Source organism: Dromaius novaehollandiae, chromosome 16 (genome assembly GCF_036370855.1).
Source record: "Dromaius novaehollandiae isolate bDroNov1 chromosome 16, bDroNov1.hap1, whole genome shotgun sequence".
NCBI lineage: Eukaryota > Metazoa > Chordata > Aves > Casuariiformes > Dromaiidae > Dromaius > Dromaius novaehollandiae.
In genome coordinates this window covers 6,862,313-6,885,328 of record NC_088113.1, presented here as the reverse complement: position 1 = coordinate 6,885,328, position 23,016 = coordinate 6,862,313, and the positions used below count along the sequence as shown (strand labels likewise).

Genomic DNA, 23,016 nt, shown 5'->3' with positions numbered 1-23,016 from the left:
CTGGGGGCACTTCTGAAAATACTAGTGTACCCAGAGGAAAAGTCAGAAACTTATGTACTTATGAAGAGACTTTGGCAGGTCAGTGCTCTGTGTTTATTGTGCACCAAACTCAACAATCACACCAAAAGTAGCAAACGAACCTGAGTTTCCCACTGCTACAACTGGTTACACAAGGGTGTAATATGACCTACTGGGGACAGCTTTTACAAATATCTACCTTCTCATCTGTGTTGATGTACTTGTTGAACCTCTTGAATGCATCAATATTAAATTTCATCAGTTCTCCCAGAAGGTCAAAGTAACTCTGCAGCACATCCCGCGACTTGCACTCACTATCAACAATGCAGTAGAGAATATGCTGGCATGGGAAGAAAACATGTTATTGTCAGAGTTTAGCCCAAGCCACCAGTACAGCACAGACTCTGATTTAATCACTACTTCAAACATTTATCTGCAGGTTTAGTTCTTATATGGCAGAATTATAGACAACCATTCAGATGAGTCTGCTATAGTCTGCACCAGTGGAAAGTTAATTTAACAGAATGGGCCACCCCATGTCTAGCTGCCACAAGCAGAACTCACAAGCACTTTTCAACATTACAAAAATTGCCCTACTACTATAGTGAATCTTTAGCACTCCATTTTTACCCTCTCTGAATTCTTTATTGATTGTTATGGAGATATGTTACAGATTGAGCTTAGCATGTACTACTTACCTCCAGCAGTCCTCTCTTTAGCAGGAACATCTGGTCTGCATAGGAGGTGGTGCCTCGCAGAAAACTTTCAACTGCCCTTGCTTGCCAAAACCTGAGAAACAGGAGACATGAGGTTTTAGTTTTAATATTGGAGTAAGGGGAAGAATTTAACCAGAATTTAAACTAAGTTTCCTCATCAGTTTCGTTCCAACGTGAAGCTGGAGAGAGACTCGTTGATCCCAGAAAAAGTCAGCGATTGTATTGGATATAAGGTCCAAGGCATGCTTTGGCCTTCTCCCTCACCTGCACTGTCACTGCAGCCAAATGCAACAAAAAAATTTTCACGCCTTATGATTTTAAGCATTTTCAACTGCTGCAAGCCCTGCAAAAACTGCTTTTCCAATCACCTCAAAATAATATGCTGAAGTGCAAGCAACGCCTACCTGAAGGAGGATTCAGCTGGTTCCTTCTTCATGACCTGAAGTAGTTTGGTTAACAAACCTCTCTTCCCATCACAGACAAGACTCCTAAAGCATGCAAAAAAATTACAGTATGAGTGGAAGGGCTGACGATTGCTATACTTTGTAGAACACTGAATCCAGTCTCCTCTCCAGAACTTCTAGTGATCTACAGCCCAGTACTAGCTCTACAACAAGAAGATGCATTAACTTTTTTTTAACAGTTCTACCAGTGGGAGAGGTCTCCTAACTACCTTTGGTAAAGTTATGAAAAACCTTCCAAATGAATGGCTTCCAAATAAATCCAACAGAAGACCATTTCTTCTCTTTCAAAATATTAATGATTTCAAAAATGCAAATGCAATTTGTAAAAATTAAGTGATTAAAAAAGAAAAAAGGCCAGATATCAACTTGAGCTCAGGAATGAAAGAAAAACATGCCTTTTTCCCCCCTCAACAAATGTAAAGAAAGGTCTAAATTCTGTTTAGTAGGCAGCAGATAAGAGGATGGAAACCTAGCGTCTTGCATCTTCCAGATTAGATAGCCTTTCTCTATTTGTACTAACAGAATTATAGAGGCTGTAGGACTGTGATATTGCCTGTATAGAATAGCACCTCAGTACAGTATCTACCCACTGGAAGCAGGTGCAGAAGCACTGCCTTAATCTCATGTATCAAGAAAGGTGCTACGTAAATGAAATGCTAAGGCTGAAAAAGAAAACAAGTTTATGGCAGAAACTGAGTGATGCTGCCTGTGTGGCTATACAAGCCATTCTGCAGAGGTAGGATAAGATGCTTCAAAGTGGCACTTTTCTACTCCAAGAAAAACAGCATGTGTATTCAGCTGACGCATCCAGGTTCTTGTCTGCATACTGTATCAGCATCTTTGCTGAGCATTCAATAACCAGCTGACCAAGCCCTTGTGGAAAGTGGTATGCTTTTAGCATGATAGTCTGTTTGTACTAAGACTCAAGAAAGCTGAGAAACTTTGCAGGATGGAAAAAGCTGTTTACATCCTTGTTCCACTTCCTTTCAGTGCACTCATAACAGGCCAAATTTCTCCCCCTTCCCAAATATTTATTCCTTTTTGAACAAAGACAGAAAGGTACCTGTGCTTAGGAAGAAGGGACCTGACTGACACTGATACCACTTCTTACCAGTTAGGCAGATTATTATGATAATAATTATAATCTGGAAATCCTCTTAGAGAATTCCCTTTTGAAGCACGGTAAATCTGCTTTGTGCAATCCAAGTCCCTACCGATACTCTGGAAGTATTCTGACCACTAAATTCTGCAAACGTTTCACTTTGTGAGGTTTTTACATCAGAGCTGTGTATTAAATTAAATCAAAATAGTCAACCCAATAGATAGCCAAGTAAAATGCTGGGATTTCTCTAAGTGGTTTAATACATTCATCTAATTTAGCTTATTCTAGTTATTAGCTGCTCTTAAAATAAAAGCTTTGAGTAGACATACTTAAATCTGTTTATGCAGACTAGAAATGGACATTATGCGCACAGACTGTTCCTCAATTTCAAGTCTAATATTTATTAGTAGCAGCAATTCATGCATTAGAGGGATCCCAGCTCTTTCCGCAAAGCCAGTAGTGAGACAAGCCAGACAAACAGGCAGACCTAGCACATCATATGGAAGTCTGGGCCACAGACTCAAAATGCCCACATCAGGTTGCGCTTGTTTTTAAAGGGCCTTACTCAGAGTACAAGCACACTTTAAAGTTGCTAGCAACCACGAACACTATACAAACTGAGATACTTCCTGCTGAAACATATCACTGAAACTAAAGCAAGTGTGGTGCTCTGTAGGACTTCAGGCAAAACAGGTGACATCAAACCTCCAACGTAAATGCTTGCAAAATGCCAGAAGCTGCTGGCCTAGTACCTCTACCCCTACTTACCTGTCCGTGTTAACAACTGCATCAACTTCAGGGATGTTGGCTTTATGGGAGATTGCACTCAGTTCGTTAAGTTCTTGGCTGTTTAAAAGCAGATACTTGTTCCTAAAGCAAGGTAGTTGGGGAGCAGGGAGGAAAGAAGTGATGAAACCATTAAAGAGACAGACATATGTGCAATTCCATGAAGAGTAACACCACGCCACAAAGCTAGCTGCAGTTTTGTAAGCCTCCTCTGAAACCTGCCAAATGCAAGTCTCAACACTAACCAGCTTCATGATACCTATCCTTTGCTGATCTGATCAGGATCTTAAGGTTTGTTTTGTAAATATTTGCTTCCAGATGGCACTAGTTTTTAAAAACCTCAGTGATAGTTTGCTGAATTTCAACAGACTTAAATAGCAGACTCCTTCATAGCTTCCTACAGTTTTTCTCTGCCATAAAGTGACTATGCTATTTATCAGTAATTAACCTCACATAGAGGGCAGGAATCTGAAACTGTAAAAAAACCAAACAAAATACCCAATCTTCCTGGTATGTTATTACTGTGATTGAACTGGCTACCCTGGAAATATTTAAAGACTTCATGAAATGCAGAAAAGAAAACAGGGATGGATATAAAAACCTAGATATAAAAAATTCAAATAAAATGCCATATTGAATACTAAATTTTTCACAACAAAATCCAATTGGATTATCTGTAAAATAAAAGAAACCCCCAGAGTTCCATAGCAGAGCAGGTTAGACAAAGTAAAAGTGTACTCCAGAGTCTCCTTTTGCCACAATCCCCCCACCAATTCCAGCATGCTCCCAAAAGCCCTCCTACTTCAACCTGCTCAGAATCAGACAGCAAAGATTTATTTTCAGGAAACCATAAAGAATGATGTGATACCTGGGTGTGGGAAGAGAACCTGTTCATGAAAACATAGTAACTACATAGAAGATAAACTATTAGACCAGAAAGGTGATGGGGAGGGGAAGCTTCTTTCATATGCCTTCTTGCTTCAAACACTATCTTCCAGATTAGTGCTCACTGAGGCTGTCATGTGAAGCTTCTTTTGATCTGGATCAACAGGTTTCTGTAATGAAAATATAACCTCTCTCTCCACACATAAACAGTTCTGCAGGTTGGGTATAATCATAGTTTTACTGAAGTCAATATTAGAAAACAAGCACTTGTTTTCATCTTGTCCTCAGCTCACTCAACTGATCTGTGATTTCACAGAGAGTTTATTTAATTATTTGCTTAAAAAAACCTAACCAGATTCCACACATACCATTTGCTCAAATGTTACAGTTGAAAGATGTTTTTTTTTTTTTTAAACAAGCCTGAAATCTTTTTAGCAGCCACTTAAATATGAATAGTATCTTAAGAGATTTTATTGGAAAACCTGGAGTGATTCCTGGACAAACAATGTCTTGCATGGAGGAACTGCAATATGTCAACCTTCCCTTTAGGTTTAAAATACATCCAGCAGTTCCCCCTACTTAAAACTTTTTTTCCTATTTAAACTGGCTGACATTTCTAATATTAAGATCCAAGAAGTTTAATAGTACTAGATAAAACCTCCACAGAAGTATCAGCCCTGGCTGTAAATAAGACCAGCTAGACAAGAAGTGAAGGCATCAAGATGGTTAATATGCAAATTTAGTGCAATGTGCCTCAAATGAGATCTATATGGACTTGCAGGGTCAAATTAGAGTGCCACATCACTGACACAATGGAAGACGTGATTCTGCAAGTAAGATTAGAACAAACAACCATATCTGTATCACCACTGAAAGTGCACTTCTTAAATAAGCACATTAAAAAAAAGACAACAAAAAACTCCCAAACTGCATCACCATCCAGCTACTCCAGAAGAATCAAGCTTCAGAAATATGTCTTCCGAAAGGAAATAGAAACTTTCTTCCAGTATCTAACCTAACTTCCTGATGATGAGCTTACAGATAATTGTTCTAACATTTTGCTTCAGTTAAATCGGGTCTTCTCCATTGCTGGTATTTAAGCAGCAATCATTCTTCCTAGCCTTTGTGCAAGGGCAAAAGAGCACTGATAACCTCTGCAGAGATATGCCGTCTTTCGCCCGATCTTCCAACAGCCTTTTTTACACTTGTTCCACTTTGAATTAAACCTGAGCATGCACACAGGAGAAAAGTTATCCTGTGAACATATTGCCTCCACTACCAGTTCTCAGGGAACAGCCAGACAAACAGCATCATGAAAGCCACTTTCTTATTTCTTCACTGAAAATTGGTAACTGATCACATGAAAGCTTCAGCTCATTTCAACATGAGGCAAAATGGGCTAGGTTTAATCAATAGGCATAATTAAAATATGCTCACTGGTGAGCATATCCTGAGTCTATTCATAGCAGAAACTCAAAGGCATGTGAACATCTGAATAGAGTTTCAAGGGTAAGACAACTTTCCATTCACACAGTCTGCACTGTGCCTAGGACACCCATTGTAACTGCAGTTGGGCAAACTGTATTGCTGAGCCACAATCCACCAAGTTTTTCATACTCACTCATGATGATCGCTAAAGCTCTGAAGAAGCCTCAGGAACTGTATTTTTAAAGTGATGTCCTAGAAAGAGAGAAGAAAGAGGTTGAAAATTGCTTTAGGATTTTTTGACCTCTTCAGCTACCTAGCAGACATGAAACAGTTGAATTGGAAACCTCTCCAAATCAAACTCATTTCCACAGCAGAGCAAATGACTTGCATAAATGCAGAAGGCTGCACTTTGCAGGCTTCCATAAATAGAATTGAAGTGAAGCCCACATGCAAAACTGTGCATACGATAGTCAATAAATGATTGTTCTCACTGCAAAGACAAAAAAGCTCATCTCTACACCGATCAGTTTAGAATAATGTTTTATATCTAGGTTTGAAAAACCTGACTGCAATCCGCTTTTTTCTCTGGACCTCTTTGTTAGACCCCTTACGCATCATTTCTTTAAGTTCCAGTCTTCTCCTCCCTTTGGCCCTCAGGGATTACAGAAATACCCTCTTTCCCAGTTCCGAAACTGGGAGAGAAAAGAGAGGCTAAATTTCCCACAAATAAACTACAGTGAACAAAAATAAAGACTTTGGTGAAAACTATTTGCAGTCCAAAACCAAAACACTGAATCCTACCATGTTGCACTGTATTTACGATCCAGACATTCAGTTACTCAGTACAGTTTCTCAGAATTATATTACAAATGAGATCAAGATTTCATACAGAATTAATAAAGTTACTCACCGGGCTACAGTCACAATTTTGATTATGCCCGTGCAGAACAAGGGCTGATGCTGAATGTTTCCTCCAGATCAGTTTGTCAAACAAATTATTGAGGCCAGGAATCAGCTTGAACTCTGCTATCATTTTATGAACCTAGAAAAGAAGAGTAGTTCTTATTTGTTGCAGCCTCAAATACAGATATAATATAGCCTGCAAACAGATGGGCATAATTATATAATTTCCTGACAACAGAAAGAATAAATTCTTTATCAAACATCATATGTTTATGTTAACATGCATACTAAGCATGGGGTATCATTAGAATAGTTTCCATTTGGTGGACATGGACAGAAAACAGACTCAGGTTTTTTGTAGAAAGCTCTTAGCCAACACTTGAATCAACCGCTGTGCCTCAGGAAGCAGCTTGGCACATCAGGAGATCATTTATAACACTGAAAATACATCCATACTTAATTTCTGTGCATCACAAAAGCTAAACTGTTAACATTCTGCTGCCAGTCATCTACTGAGCATATTTTGCCTTTCTAGCTCATGCAGCTAATGCTGAGGTAGCCCTTTGAAGACAACATAAAATATCAATAGCATTTTTGTTCAAATGACCTAGGGCAGGAGTTCTGAGCAGACTTCAGCAGTAACACTGTAAAACTACGGTTCAATCACTGCTTCTGCAGGTTAACAGAAAGTCAAACTTCTCTGGAGTACGCTAAGAAGAAAAGAAAGTGCTAAAATACTCAGGTGTATCAGCCCGCCCGCCAAGGCAGCGACACAGAACACTGTGACATATTTGAAACAGGCTACAGAGCTACTCATGTAAAAAACTTAATGCTTTTGGTGTGAATTATCATTAAATGCCTTCAGCCCAAGCATCAGTACTTTTGATGTAAGCAATTTGAAAGGTGAGGAATAGGAGAAATACAAATGGAGACCCTCACCAGTTAGAGTCCTAGCAAACAGGCACAGACAGTTAGAATCCTAGAGACAAGCAGTATCCCTTGAGATGTAAGAGCTGAAAACCATGCATGACTGGGAAAGCACAACAACAGGCTTTCTCCCTGAACTGACAAGCTCCCTGTGGATTCAGGAAACAATCCATTGGAGCAGTTTGCTGAATGTGTTGGTTATGGGTTATATTTAATATCTCTACGGTGGGTTTTTTTTTTTTTTAAACAGGCACAGAAATAATAAAGGAAGTGCGCAAAGCAGGAAGAGGAATGTCCCTTAAAAATCAGGTCACCTAAACACTAACCTAGGCTGTCCCTGCAGTGAATTATAACTAAAAGTATTTTAAGCTGGAAGAGGAATGTCCCTTAAAAATCAGGTCACCTAAACACTAACCTAGGCTGTCCCTGCAGTGAATTATAACTAAAAGTATTTTAAGCTGAGCACTCCATTTTGCTCTATTTCCTCAAATACTTGAGCCAATTGAAAATATTTAAGCCAATGCTATTTCACCGGTTTCTTTTTTACTCGTTAGCAGCATAGTTAGTAGTGTTTTGAATTCCTCTCAGCTGCAGCTACTAACTTTCCACTGATATATAAATCACACTCCCACCACTGAGCAGCTCTGTGAGCATCAAGTTTGAAGCAGCATGCAGCTCCCTCCCACCTCCCTCTGTCAGACTGCAAACTTGGAGTCTTCTGTGTTCCCTTACTTTAAAATGCTCTCAGATACTTTGACCCAGGCATAAGCCTCCAGCAGAAATCACTCTTGGGGTTTTGTCCAAACAAAGCACTTCCCGTAGTCTCCATCCCTCAGTGGTCAGTGTGGCACAAGCGCAACAGGATGAAGCCAGGCGTGTGAGCTGCCTGTGAGTGCTCTGGCTCCCTCACGAAAGCAGCTCTCCACACTCATCATTTTAACTCCGGAATCTGCTTTCCACACAGAACATAACCTGCTTGTCCCAAATGATATGTCCCTAATTTGAAATGCATGCAATCTACCTTTAGTTTGCTGAACTCAAAGCTCTCACCTGACCACTGCATGACAGAGTTCCTGAGTCAGTCATTGGTTTTGGATCATGCTCCCTCCCAGACCCCCAACTCATTCCAACAGTTCTTCAAATGCCTTCAACTTTTTCCTGTTGCTGCCCAGCTTCACAGGAGCTGCTCTATTGCTTTCTCACTACTAAAGCTATTATGCGTCCTTCTGCTGTGTGCAGTTTGGCTCCCTATAGCAGGAGCAAGTAAAACAATTTGTCATCTTTCACCACAATAGGAAAATACAAGTCAGCTTATAAAAATACATATGAGAGGTGTAGTTTGGGGTGTGACCATAATGAGAGGGAAACAAAGGCAAGGATCCGCAGTGAAACATCACTTGTCCCCAAGAGTGAGATCATCCGCAATGTGGCAGCAGGTAGGAACCGAGTCACTGCTAACACAGTTTTCAATCTGTGCAAGTTAGCCAGCAGTCAAGTTTAAGCCAAGGATTTGGAGTAAACATTCAGGAAAAGGTTCAGTTTGTTAAGAAGTTGCATCATGCTTTAAGCAAGTGTCAGACCGTTATGTTGTTTATCATGGAGCAGTGGACTGAAGACGGTTGTGACGTCCTTTAGAAATTCTATTCAAAATTATTGCAATATCAAACTATTAACAGCTGCCTAAACTGGAAGACTGATGTCACAGAGCCAGCACTTTTAGCTCCTCATGGAATAGAGATACCATCATGTAGCTGAAATGCTTGCCAGTTAGAGTGCTAACGCAGACACTGCTGTTTCCCGCTTTTTGGAGCTTTCCACATAAAAGGATTTATTTCTGAAGGAGAACAGTTCAGTTCTAGTTCTTAATCTGACTTTCTCTCAAAAAGTGGCATGATTTACATCCATCAAAATTCCTTGAAAGCTCTATGTAGATTAAGTAATGTTGGATATATCATGGGTTACAAAGGCAGTGTTTTTTACAAAAGGACTTGGCTCTTGACACAAAGCAGCTGGACTTTAGAAACTTAAATCTTGCAAAATGCACTTCCAGTCCCAAATTAGCTTCAGAAAAGAAGCTTCCTGCCTGCCAGCTTTACCCTACGTCAAATAGTTTCCCTGTTTGCATGGGAGCAGCAATGGCAGAGGAAGAACAAGGAGTTTTCTTCCTAGCACATAAAAGAAGTTAGCTTCAAAGCTAGCTATTTCTATAGCACACTTGCTACTCTGTCACATTTGATGGTAACACACCAAAACTGAGCCACAGAGATACCAAAGCTAGCACTGCCAGCTCCCTAAATAGGTGGCAGTGGCACAAGTACAAGTTAGAAGCAGTTTCTGCAGCATCTATAAAACTGCATTCTTGGAGTGAAATTAGGCAGATCTGACTTAATACAATGCAAAATAACAGATCCGCATTCTGGTAGCTACAATTACATCTTGGGCATTCTCTCTGCCTGTCCAAGCAGAGTCACAGGGAGAAGGCACAGGGAGGAGGAAGAATGCCCCAGCAGGCAGCTCCAGTAGCACCCAGGTATATCCACATGCTTCCTTACATGTAGGTAGAGAATGCTTCCTAAATGAGATGTTCCTGGCACTTGCTGCTGCAGATCAGGGCAGGTGATGGCTCCTTTAACATATGCATCAGATCAGGGCCTGTCTTTGTTATTCTGCATCCATCTTGCACTAGACAGGCAGCTCTGCAAAGACTGAATACCACCCCCACACCGCTCAGCACAGCTTGTGACAAGCCTGACCCAATAGCTTATTCTGCTTCTCAGAACAAAACACTGCTTGTTTGTTTGTGCATCGCTGCAATGATGGGATTTGCCCAGCTTTATGCCTTGAGCATTGCTCTTCATGTTCCTGCATCTATGACCAAATTAATGAGCACCTAGGTTTAAAAAGACATCAACTTATGCATGTGTGACCATTTGCAAATGCTCACCTGATTTCTTTGTCTCCCCATGAGTAACACACAGAGAACATACAACACTTCCAGCTTATACATAATCTCATGCATGATCTTCATGGACTGTGGAAGCTCTGTTTGTGTTGAGACGTTGGTCGATCCACTTTCATCCGAAGACTCTGAACAAGATGGCAAAGATGTGAGCCTGAGACAGTTTCAACAGGAAATGATTTGTTACAGCTACTTTTACATTCAAACAGCGCAGCTGTAGGCCCAGAGTATCTCCTTGAATCCTCTTCTCAACAAAAATTAGTAGCATACAACAAATAACCAATTTAAGTTAAATGCAAGAGAAGAGAAAAAAAAGCTGGAAGTTTAGGTTAGATAAAATATAGTTAATTAATTTCTCCACAATAAGCTAAATGTCACCTCCTACATGAAATAAGTAGGATTATCTATGTGAATTAGGAAACTACTGTACCAGAAAGGGCATGGCAGAAGAGGTAATAAAAATAGGGGTGGGTTTATCAGAAGCATTTACTATTACCATACTTCTGTTTCACAGCTCAAAACCAGTGTACTTAGGCCAGAGTTAAATAATCTTCATAGCTCTACTCTAGAATTATATTGCTAAGCACAGAAATAGGATATAACATGCCATGACTGCAAGTGGAAAACATGACAGAAATCATGACTGACAGAAAGTAAACAGGACTTAGTGAAACTTGCAGGTTGCAGTTCAAAAAAGGGAGTTAGCTCTTTATACCGTACCTAAGCTGTGAAATGCCCTGGCACACTATAGTGTGAATGCGTTTTGAACCCATGTGAAGAAACAGTAACTAGGCACACACATGAAACGAAACAAAACAAAACAAAACAAAGACATTGAAGACTAAAAACAGACGCCACCTTTGACTCAGAAATCCCTGAGCCACAAGCCACTGGAGACTGAGACAGTATTCTGGGAAAGTATATCTGTATGTTTGCCTGGTAACTAATGTTGTGGGTCAAGAGTGGTGACCAAGAATATTGCACCTCAGAGAGCTCTTGTGAATTCTGTTTCAAACTGCTATGTGTTTTCCGTTTCTACTAACTTTCAATAATTGCTATAAGACTGATGAAACTGGATAATGAGGAAAGTTTTCTAAAGAAGCACAGAAGCAAAGATTTAGATGTTAAAATTCTGGGGTAATTCTCATTCTGTTACAGAGTATTTTGGGTTAAATAAGGCAGATGTTACATCTTTGCATCTTTGTAATATTGACGGGTGAAGAAACAAACCAGCTATTCAGTTAAAAGCATATTCCTAAGGCTGTATCAACACTTCCATATACTCTTGTGGAACAATATATTTTCCCCGATTAGCTTACCTAATTTTGCTGTACCTACCTTCCTTTTTAAAGAAGGGACCACTTGTTTGACAATTAAGTATATCAAACGAATTCTATCACCCTAGGTTTTAGAGAAAATGTTGGTAAAGTAACTTACCATACATGTCTATTTTCTTCTCTGTCCCAGGAAGATTAGTTCGGAGGATGTATAGCATTACAGTAAGGGTTATTTAGGTGTGAAAAGAGCATGGTTGCCCTGGGACATTTCTTTCCCTTTTGTTAACTTTAGCTCATGAAAATTAATCAGTGCTATACAAAAATAAAACATGAGTCAGACCTAAAGGCTGATATGTCAGCCTTTGGCGCAAGAGAAGGGATCGATATGAGGCGGAAGGAAAAGCAAAACGTGGTAGATACTGAAGAAGTAAAATAAGGATTAGTGGCTAGAAGAATGGAAGCCAGATACCTGTGCTGCTCTGCTCTGCCTCTTCACTTGCCACTCTCACCAGGGCATCAAGTACAAGGGCATTGTCCAGCCAGGTGTACCATTCTTCTAACTCCTGGAGGAAGCTGGAAGTACCCGTTGTTTCAGACACCTTTCGTGTTGCCAGTTTGCATAATCGCTCAATGAAGCCTGGAATATTCAAAAGTGTAGCTGAAAAAGAGAAATAGTTTTATTATGACATAAGATCATGGACACAACAGTCATCAGATCCTCTACACTACAAACTCCCCGAACCTCTATATTAGTAGCAGAAAATAGTACATAGAAGCAATTTCCTTCTGGTTTAAAAGATCCAGAGAATGAAGAAGTCAGTCCACTTGCCCCAGCACAGTGTATATGCTCTAGGCATTATTCAGTCAACACTAAACTGGTCTATGTTGGATTGATACTGGAACAAAAACAGCCCTGTCCTACTGTAGCTACTTGTTTATGGTCGATTCCCCTTTGCTGGCCTGCTGTTTTCCAGCCCACGATGAGTCAGATCAAGGAATTGATCTGGCTGAAAATTAAGCTGGTGGAAATAAGTAGCAACCCTTGGAAGGGGCAGCTCCATCTCTCCCTTCCTCTCCGTGGGATGCCACCTCCTTAATTTTACCTCAGAGATGTCTGTCTCATAGCAAACTAAACTAGCTCACTTCAGCACCAGGGCCGAAAGCTGCTAGCTTTTTTTAAAGTATTAGTTTCCTTAACTAGTTCATCATAGAGCAAAACAGCTGGGGAACAGATCACAGCAGCTCCAAGTTAGAAGGCTTTAACTGTCATGGAACTGCACACTAAGACACAGTGGGTCAAGGACAGAGGTCACTAGTCTGCAAAATCTTGCAGGGGTGGGAAAGCACTAGGAGCTGCATTTTGTCCTGAAGTTTTCACAGAATGACTTCATTACTAGAGCCATTTATTACAGATTCATGGTTAAGTCTTCACTCTTACACATACAGTAAAAGGACAAAGAATTTAGCCAGGAATGCTATGTGAAAGACTTGCAATTCTACCACTGGTATCATCTCCATTAGCATATGCAACCTGGTAAAGGTTTTGAAATGCAGTATGCTTTATAGTCTTAGATATAGTCTCTGATTGTGTGAACAAAAAATGATTAAATATTTGTTTGGCTAAGTTCAGCTCTGCAGGATCCAAGCTTATTCAGTTCAACTAGCTTAATTTAAACTTTGTACCTGCATCTACATACTCCATTGCTCTTTACAAGCAAGCTCTTGTGATCACAGGGCAGAAAACAGTACACCCCCTGCTTTAAAGTTTCCCAGCGTTTGCCTGCTGTACTGTACTATCCAACTCTCACTGGATGACCTACAGATGACACCTGTTACAAATAGAGCTTTATTGTTCATGGCTAATGCAAAATGTAGCAGTATGACTGTCAGATGATGTGCAGGAAAGCTCCAAATACCTTTTTTGCACTTTCTGAAACTGTTTGACCACAACCTATGTAAATGTCTAGAAGCTAAAACAAAGCTCTTACTCAGCTTTGACTTCAAAGCTCAAAAGCTGAAACCAGCAGATTCTACCTTTGATGGTACAAACTTAAGACTATTGGATCCAAGAAGTACTTGGCAAAATAAGAAAATCTGCACTGTGCCCAAAGTTAAAAGTTTAGATTACACCCACAGATTTTCAAGGCTAACCGTCCAGCCAACAATATATATAAAATAAGATGACCGACTTCCACACACTGGTGTGGCAAGGGTAGGCAATACAACTAACATTAAACACTCCTCCTTCTTGATAAAGACAGACATCCTGCTCATGACATAGCCAGATAAAATCATAGAAGGAACCGCCCGGACAATAACCATGCTGCATGCAGTTTTAGTTCAGCACTGACAGCACATGAAACTGAAGGCTACCCAGTAAGTTTCATTAACAGGAAAAACAGTTTCAAGGAAACTGAATAAAGATACATGCATCATAAGGCAAAATGCTTACAGTATCCTCTAGAAACATACACTACAGATGTGAGGTTGAGAGAAGGAGATGAAGTTTTACAGGCTATTTTGATTCTTCTACATTTGTTCAATATAACAATTACCTTGATTAATTTCAGCTCGAGAAGGACCCAAGTTTTTTTTCTGCTGCGCATTTTTGGCAAGAAGTGTGTGCTTGTCATGACTTCCTGTGTCAAGTTCGGAAATTGTGACAGCAAGGATCCGGCAGAAGTTTGCAAGTTGCTGCTGATCAAAACTGGACACAAGGCTCGAAAGATTGGGAATATCATCCAGTTGTAACATTTCCTGATAGAGGCAACATAGTCTACTGTTTGAGTAAATCACACACAATGCTCAATAAGAGAAAATATCCACACACGCAGAAGGCCAGAGGGTTTTAGCTACAGCTCTTCCCTAGCGAGATCTGTGTGCTATTTCAATGTTAGCAGGAAAGAAGTAAACAGGCAACAACAAGTGAAGAGTCTGAAAACACCTGTGAATTTACAACTGATGTCACTTATATTTATCAGCTTAACAAGTACAGAAATCCATCTTCTAAAGACTTCAGGACTCTGTATTTAAGTAAATTTTGGAGGACTTCTTTAAAAAAATTCAACAGACTAATTGCATTCAGGTATTAAGAAGTTTTATTATTTTGTTTTCCACTTCTGTCTGCATTCTCTTCAAAGCTCACAGAGATCAGAGCAGACTCCTGGATTTTCTTCATGTAATGATTTTCATCCAAAAATACTAAAAAGATGTTGAAGCCCGTTTTCAGCAAAAAGGCTTACATTCAGATAAACTAAGCCTATTTCTTACCTCAGCTTTACTCTACAAAATAAGTTACAGGACCCTGACCCTCTCACAGAGTGTACATAGATGCATTTAATCCCTGGTTTTTCCATGGTTGCATCTCTAATATTTTATTTGCACTTCAGGACACTAAGCTGTAATGACAGGGTACTTGACAGCCTGACAAACATTTCAGTGCAAGTTCAAAAACGTAGTTTGTGCAGAAGACCTAAACGCCCTGTTTCTCCCAGCTTACCGCATACAACATCAGGTGTCAGAACTGTGATTAAAATTACTGATCCATCTAAACAGCCAAGTTTCAAACAAGCTACAAGAAACAAGAATGCTAGTTCAGAGCATTTTTTTCACCATCTCTTCATAGATACAGCTGTATTTCTTCCACTGGTCTGAAAAAGCCATACAAATAAATTTAAGAAACCAGTCTCAAACCTTTTTAACTCCCAGCATATCTTCAATGAGCGTTGCAGTTTGTAGGAATGTCTTTTTGTTTGTCATCAGTGTAAACAGGAACAACACAAAGTCATTTCTTTCTGCCAATCGCCTTGTGACTCCTTCCGTCTAGAAAGAAGCAAGAATCACACATAAGCACACAGAAGGCACGGGCAGGACACTTTTACAGATAATGTGTTATCTAATCAGCTTTTCCTGAGACCAGGAAACATGGTCTTTATAGTGATCAAAACTAACTCGAATCCCTGTTTAAAGTTAACACGAGGCTTGCAGGAGTACCAGACACCAGTATGAGAGACTTCATCTCAGTGCAGAATTGTTTACTTGCCTGAAAAAAAGTAAACACTGCATGCCTGGAAACACGTCAGGGAAGCTTGCTTCTTGTTTCTCATACAAATTACGACCAGCTCCATTTTACAGAAGTTAAATTCAGTCCCCAGATTCCTCCTAAGCTGTTAGCACTGCTCTCAGCTGGGCAGCGTTCAAGCAACCAGAATCAAGTGCTGGCCTTAATTTACATCAGTAATTAACCTAAAAGTCACGATAGCAAGGCCACCTTTCATACTCTGATCTCCGCTGAGAGCTTGCACAGTCATTTCTAGAATTAATTGTACCTGCTTGCAAAGCTATTATATGACTGACTTTTTACCCACGCTCACAGAGCAGTAATTGAACTTAGATCCTTCCTGAATATTCAAACAGAAGCATAAGAACAGTTAATGTGAACACAGAATACTTCTGTAATCCTGAATCTCATTCAAAAGAGAGCAGTATTTCTGAAGTGATTTAAGTCAAACAGTAGCTAGTCAATAAATTGCAAATTTATTTATTAACATATTATACTAGTCAAAATTTGCATTGCCTCTAGTTTAAAAAACAACAACAAAAAACACTTAAGAAGTCAAGTAAAAGTGTTCCATCTCTTCTTCTTCCCATCCATATATGGACACTTATTACTGAGAACATGATCTATTAATACTCAAACACTCAAGACAAGATTGATTTTTTGAAACAGCTCAAAGCCAGTAATTACTTTTTGTTTTTGTTAAACAATGCTCCCTAGGTAATGACATAATAAACTGTATGATTAAGTAAACCATCTAGAGGTTGTTCCTTGTACGCATAATCCGAAGCATGTACTTTCAGCTTCAGAATTTTAAAGGTGAGCTATCTCAATAGGCCTTTAGCCCAGAACTTTTCCTCAGCACTGACCTGCCATCCGTTGATTACTGAACTGATATTCAGCACGTAAAGTATTTGCAGGATGAAATCTAAAACACCTTGCCAGAACCATTACTGAACAAGCCAGGCAGAGCTGCAGCTTGGGGTAGACTGTGGGCATACATTTCCACTTCAATTAAGTTTCAATAAAAGAAAACCTTAAATGGCTTTCCTATGGGAACCTAGATATGTAAAGAGCCAAACGAGGCAGAATTAATTAAGCTTGACAATATGCCTTAAAAACACAAATCATCTGAGTAACACCCCAAAATATAGAGTGGTTCTGTATTTAACCAAAGGAATTTTAATGCAAAGTCAGTTTAAATTATGCTTAAAAGAACCTATGTTATCTTATCAATTGGCACACACAAAACTGACCAGCAGACAGACGTGTTGGTCAAGCAAAAGAACACTCTTCCATAGCAGTTGTACTTACACATATGCACGTGTTGTACAGTATGCTTAAACAGTCTTTGATGAGGTCATCGCTTACTGCCAAGGAAAAAAGCAGACATCCATTAGCCATAAGGTGCCAGAGAAAACTAACATCCACATTAGTGACATAAATAGCTACAAAATCAGTGGGAATTTCAGGCTAACTGCTAGCTCAGAGTTAGTGGGAATTTCAGGCTAACTGCTAGCTCAGATCACATCTGTAGATACCTTAAGGATAAAAATCAGCTCTATACCTGCCCTGTTCACATTTTCTTCAAAAAGCACCTCTATCACAACTGCCTACAACTGCAGGCAGAGATGTACTTGTGGTCTAATGCGCTTCTTAGTCATAGGCCAAAGAAAAAGATAAAGGTGTAAACAGTATTTTAGGGGGAAAAAAAATTGCAGATCAACTTGAAAAGCTTTTCAATATGAGGAAACTGCTTTGGGAGATATTAGTTCCAATTAGTGAACATGGAAAAATAAAAGTCTTTAGTCCATGCAGTTTTCTCCAGGCAGCATCAGGAACTGATGGAAAAGCTTTCATCCTGATTTACTCCAGCATTTTCATATTTAAAATGCAGTTTCAGTACAGACAGAACACACAACAGGTGTGTCTAGCCCAAGTTCAAGTTACTTTACCTTTCAAGTTACCTACCTGAAGGGCATAGACTGTATGATAACATTTCCCTTCCTCATAAGGGTTGTAGGCAACCAGCAGAATCACAGACAAGAGAAATGAAAATACTAAACCAAAGCTGTTCCAGAAGGAAAGCTGCACTGAAGCAAATGCTCCCCATTAGCAAGTTTTCCTTGTAACATTTTGGATATTACTAATCACTATGACTAGCTCAAGAAGACAGCATACTTTTTATTATTACACAATCTCTACAACTCCTATTACATTAACAGTATTTCATGGATTATTGTTAATAACTGTTAATAGTAGCTACAGGCCCAGTAACAACAGAAGTTTCTAGTGATTGTAGATTTACTGCACTGAGAAAAATACATCACGTTGAGAGCATGAAGATTCCTGAGCTGCACTTTGTAATGGGTGACTATCCTAAATCCCATTATGAATCAATACTGCAGAAAATAAAGAAACCGATGATTTGTTTAAGAACAGGAAATTGCTGGTATAGAAGAAAAAAAGTAATAGAAAAATAGCATAATTCCTGTCTGAAGAACAACAGAAGGCAAGAATGAAAAAAGGTAAAATATCTATTCACTTACTTTTCTGTTTCTTTTTCTGTGTAATAAGAGTTGGTCTCATGAGAATTTCCACTAAAAGCTGTAGTAACAAGAAAAAGAATTAAGAGAAAAATCAGTGTGATACTAATAACCTTTTAACTTGACAGTGCAAAATCCAAACTTAGTCCAATCTCTGCTGAAATCACTGAGATAAATGATGGAAGCTCTAAAATCAGCACCCACTGGTGTAAAAATTGCACTGATAAAGCACTACTGTATTTATCCAGGAGAAAACATAACATTTGTATACAACAGTTTCCACTGGCAAGTTTTTAAGAACTTGAGTCTGCAGAGAATATAATTTCACATGTACCTAGACAACATCAAAGACAACTATCACATCTCCCAAGCTTGTGAATCGTCAGCAATAATCTGCAAAAATACATAAACTTTGCAAACTCTCCCTAAATCTTGCTAGGCTTCAAAACATATTTCAGGTCCAGATATAACAGAACTTAGTTGCTCCAGATTTTAATCTCACCAACAAAGGGCAAAACAGTGTTTGTGTACATGCACATTACATGTATACTGCTATATACATTTAAAGATATGTGAAGTGTTATCTCATTTCTTTTTAAGAAATATAGCAGCCAGTCTCTCCAACCTAGGGCTTCTGTTTCAATAGATTTAGAACTGATTTTTATTTCTTCTAGCCTATACCATTACATTCACCCAGGGTAGTGTTCCTACCTAGTTAAAAGTGGTAGCTAGGCACTAGAAGGAACTGATGATTCTAGAAGAAGTATTGAAAAAAGACCCTAGCTTAAAATTAAATTGAAAATAGTTAAAACAGTGTAAAGTACTCAGCCACTTTCAGATCATGCCAACTGACAATATAACCACATTTTACACTGTGTTTTCCATATTCTTTCCCAACTTAGCTTTACTCTTCTTTTAATGAATGACCCACCCAGACACAGAGGAAAACATATATAACACTGGAGACACTGCTTATATTTTAAATGCTGTCAAATGCACAGAATGGGCAACTCAGAAGATGAAGATACATTTTCCAATAATACCACAGTACTTGTAGAATCAGCAGTGTAGAGCAAAATGACTGCAGCACTAGTGTAGTGCTCATATTAATGGTTTAAGTTTTAGCAGGAGAATGCATACCTCAAGACTAGGTACCCAAGATACGCACCCAGAATACATGTACGCACTCAGAATATAGGCCACCTGCCCCTTCCCTAGGGAAGGCACCTACTGGAACAAGTCTGGCTTTTAAGGGTGGCAGTAGCTGCAAGGGTGTCTTGTGCTCTGCCGTGGAGCACGTCTTTTATATAACTGCTTGGTATACATTTTTCTTGGTGAATGCTATAACCACCACGCATTTATCACCTCATACTTGCAGAACTGGTATTCATGCTTCTCACGTGTGTTCTGGACTGCAGCGGTGTAAGACATTCCTAGCTGATGACCTTCTTCACCCATCCTACTAAAACTGCAACAGTAATGCAGTAAGAAGTGCACAAGTCCAAAGGTAGAAAAAGACCATGAAAGAGGGTGTCCCACTTATCCAGAAGGAGTAGAAATGGAGTTAATGGATCTTATTTCTTGGAATGGGTCAGCATTCATGATCAAAGTCCATGAGGTTCATGTACCAGATCATGCATTTGTACTGTCAGGCAATATTTTATACATATCCATATAAATGGAGAATACACAAACCTGCTTTTGTTCTTCCTTGATGAAAAGGCTGTCTGAATCCAAAAATATTTTAAAGAATATACTATTAAACATTATAGCGTAAAGAGTACACTGCAAATTCACTGTCCTTCAAATTACTACTGCTTCATAGTTTGAAATACTGCAACATGGAATCAGTAGGTGGCATATGCAGAACTAATAGATTAGACTACTTGCCTTTTCAGTCCTAGAGTAGGATTTTCAAAAACACATAGCACTGACTTAAATACTGTCCCAAAATTAAGTTCTACCACTGCCTTTAGTCCGATCAAACCCACTTTTATCAGCCAAATCTCTGGCTATAGCACCAGGTAATTAAGAACAGGGATATCTGATATTTCAAAAGCTTGGGAGAAAATAGCTTGCTCTGTTTCTCATGTCACCTTAATAGTCTCTAACCTGAAAAAGTGGGGAAAAAAATACCCAAAACACCTACTTATTTAAATATGAAACAAAGTAATTTTCTGTGTATTCTTATGGGAAAAGCACTTCCACAGGAAGCATCACTATTTTCATTTAGAAATAAAAAGTATTATTTTAAGCATGTTCTAAATTGCTTGGGTAGCTGAAGATTTTGTCCTCAATTAACAGGATACCAGCAACTAAATAGTGTTCATTTCAAGACAACATGCTCTACATACAAGTTTTATTGAAATAAAGATATACTAAGAGCCACAAGACGGAAGTAGGGAAGAGACTTATGTATAGTTAGATAAAAGGAGTTAGCCAATTAGCCCATTAAAAAACACAGATCATATTTCTAATGGAAGTCAAGATCCCAGGGTCTGTCATCATAAAATTGAGCTAACTTGTGTATTTGTGTAATGTAGAATTAAAACAAACAAAAATTGCTAAAATGTCAGCATATAAATCTAGCAGTTGTTTAAAAACACTTCCATAAGATAAGGTAGTAGTGCATGCCAAAAATAAACACAGCCTTGCTAAGAGAATGCCTTGCTGCATTAGTTTGCTTGAAAAACACAAATCCTTCTGTGGCAGTGAAATTCTCAGTGCTCTTGTAGTGCATCTAGTATTTAACCACACAGCTAGAAATCATGTGAAGCTGTTTTCACTGAGAAACAAGATGTGTCACTTTTAAGTTATAAGCAGACTACGTGAACAAACAACCAGGCCTTTTGTATCTTATAGGAAAAAAAGCATCTTGCTTTGATGATGAAATACCTTGAAAAATATACCTTTTTTTCACATTTTGATTAACAGAAGTATGCACATTTGTAACAGATAACATCAAATCAGTAAAACAAATCTGTAGCTTGTATTTTGAAGCTTCAAGAGTTTCAGACACCTTCTTTACAGATTGTTCAACAGTCTAACTATAATTACAGAAACTTTTTAGGTATCTTGGGCGGGGGGGCAGGGAGCACACACTTACATCAACTCCTCCAAATAAGTCAAATGTGTACGTGTTTGGGAAAGTGGATTCTTGAGCAGCTATTCTATCTTCTATGACAAATGCCATGGCTTCCATTGAAAGAAGTGGAGAAATTTCCTGCATGTAGTAAAAACACAAGTTTCAAAAAGAAAACTATTCCTCAATACAGATGCAACTGTCTCAGACTATTCATGTGACCTAGTGACTAATCAATTACATACATTCCTAGCTTTTATCTACATCCAATTCACAGATACTGTCATGCCATTTCAAAAATTTCAGTTAGAATATGATCACATCAACCTATACAGAAAGTAACAACAAAACCCTTTGCTTCCAGCAAGAACAGTATACACAGTACCTTAAGGATGCTTTGGCACTGGGAGAAGTCACTGTTCGGGTGGCTTTGCTCATATAACTTTTGCAATAGCAAGGGAATCCCATTCCATTTTGCTTGTTTATCTCTTTCCTTTAACAAGGCCTCTGTGATCTGCAACAAAAGAAGAATACAATATGCTTGTGTCCAATGTTTCACTCTCAAGAATACAAACTCATAAATCATCACCTCCTCAAAGTATCAGTATTAGAATACCACAGAAAAACAGTTTATTGCAGACAGTACCATTATAAAATCCAGTACCTTTTTCCATGTGGCAATTTATCCAGGACTGGTAGCTGCATAATCTTATAGATGGACAGAGCATCTTAATCAGGACAGCTCTTAAAGCAGAGGTATCATTGAGAGTACTTAATCTCATTCCATATTTTTATGCCAAATATGTATTTTTAATGGGACATTCGTCTCTAAACACTTTCATCAGTACAACTGTGATTTACTGATACTGACACTATCAAAAATTAAACTAGCCTGAAGCAGAAAGAATACTGAAGACAGAAAGACTTCATTACTTTATTACATGCAGCCAGTAACAAACATTTCCTCAGCCAAATTCCTGAAACTGTTACTAGTCTTAGCAATGGTCCAAACCACTAAGATTTACAACATACTTCAGAAGAACATGTCAACAATGCAGTGCAAATTTTCTCTGTAGTCTTGGCTGGTTATATATGGTGACTGACAACTAAATCAGTAGGAAAAGAACACTGGCAGTATTATCAGGGAAAAATGCCCCCCCACCCCGCCACACCAAATTTAGCACCTGCAAAAAAATTTTTGCAAACTTCTCCAGTTCTCCTCCTCCTCTCCAAAATACAAAAAAAAAAAAAAAACTTTCAATATTAACCAGAATATTTTATATCTGAAAAAAATCAAGTAGCTGCAAAGGACTAATGAATATTCTGCTTAGAGTGTCCAAGAATCCCTGACAGGTATTCTGAAACCTGAACACAGCATCTGCTGGAAGCAACCTGGAAAGGAAGGAGGAGCTCTTCAATAAATTTCATCATCTACTTAAAGGGGACCAAAATTTAACCGTCCTCTTTCTCACTGCATCTTCATCAAAGGTACCTAGATCAATGCTGAAATGTGTGTTTATCCTTGTACAGAAAGGTAAGGTGACAATAATTACAGCTAGCAAGATTTCTGGTGGGTTTTAACAAAGCTTTTGTACGCCCTCAAAAAAAAAAAAAGAAAAAAGTCAGTAGCAAGACTGCAATTCAAGTTGGAATTTGTGGATTTTTCTCTTACTCCCAGACCTAAACATCTAAGCTGCTCTCATCCTGTATCAATCACTCCCTAATCTCTTCTGGTTAACTTGCATTGTTTCCTTTGCAGTCTGCTTAAATGCTCTTTGTTAATGGTTAACATCCAGGAAATCTTGCTGCTTATTGTTTCAGCCAAGGCATCCTTCTAGGCTACACAGCAGTGTACAATTCCAAAGG

At 38.8% G+C, this 23,016-nt stretch overlaps 1 protein-coding gene across 2 annotated transcripts in view; it reads right to left on the bottom strand.

Moving 5' to 3' along the window:
* Positions 1-23,016, bottom strand: part of TRPC4AP (transient receptor potential cation channel subfamily C member 4 associated protein) — a 43,087-nt gene that overhangs the window by 6,320 nt on the left and 13,751 nt on the right. For both annotated transcript variants that reach the window (XM_026101142.2, XM_026101141.2), the window contains 14 exons: positions 21,536-21,664; positions 21,175-21,291; positions 18,072-18,129; positions 16,837-16,892; positions 15,159-15,287; positions 14,021-14,222; positions 11,935-12,123; positions 10,174-10,316; positions 6,310-6,441; positions 5,593-5,651; positions 3,069-3,170; positions 1,139-1,222; positions 717-807; positions 218-358 (listed from right to left, as the gene is read on the bottom strand). In XM_026101142.2, coding sequence (XP_025956927.1) covers positions 218-358; positions 717-807; positions 1,139-1,222; positions 3,069-3,170; positions 5,593-5,651; positions 6,310-6,441; positions 10,174-10,316; positions 11,935-12,123; positions 14,021-14,222; positions 15,159-15,287; positions 16,837-16,892; positions 18,072-18,129; positions 21,175-21,291; positions 21,536-21,664 — 1,632 coding nt within the window. The remainder of the gene's footprint in view (positions 1-217; positions 359-716; positions 808-1,138; positions 1,223-3,068; positions 3,171-5,592; positions 5,652-6,309; positions 6,442-10,173; positions 10,317-11,934; positions 12,124-14,020; positions 14,223-15,158; positions 15,288-16,836; positions 16,893-18,071; positions 18,130-21,174; positions 21,292-21,535; positions 21,665-23,016) is intronic.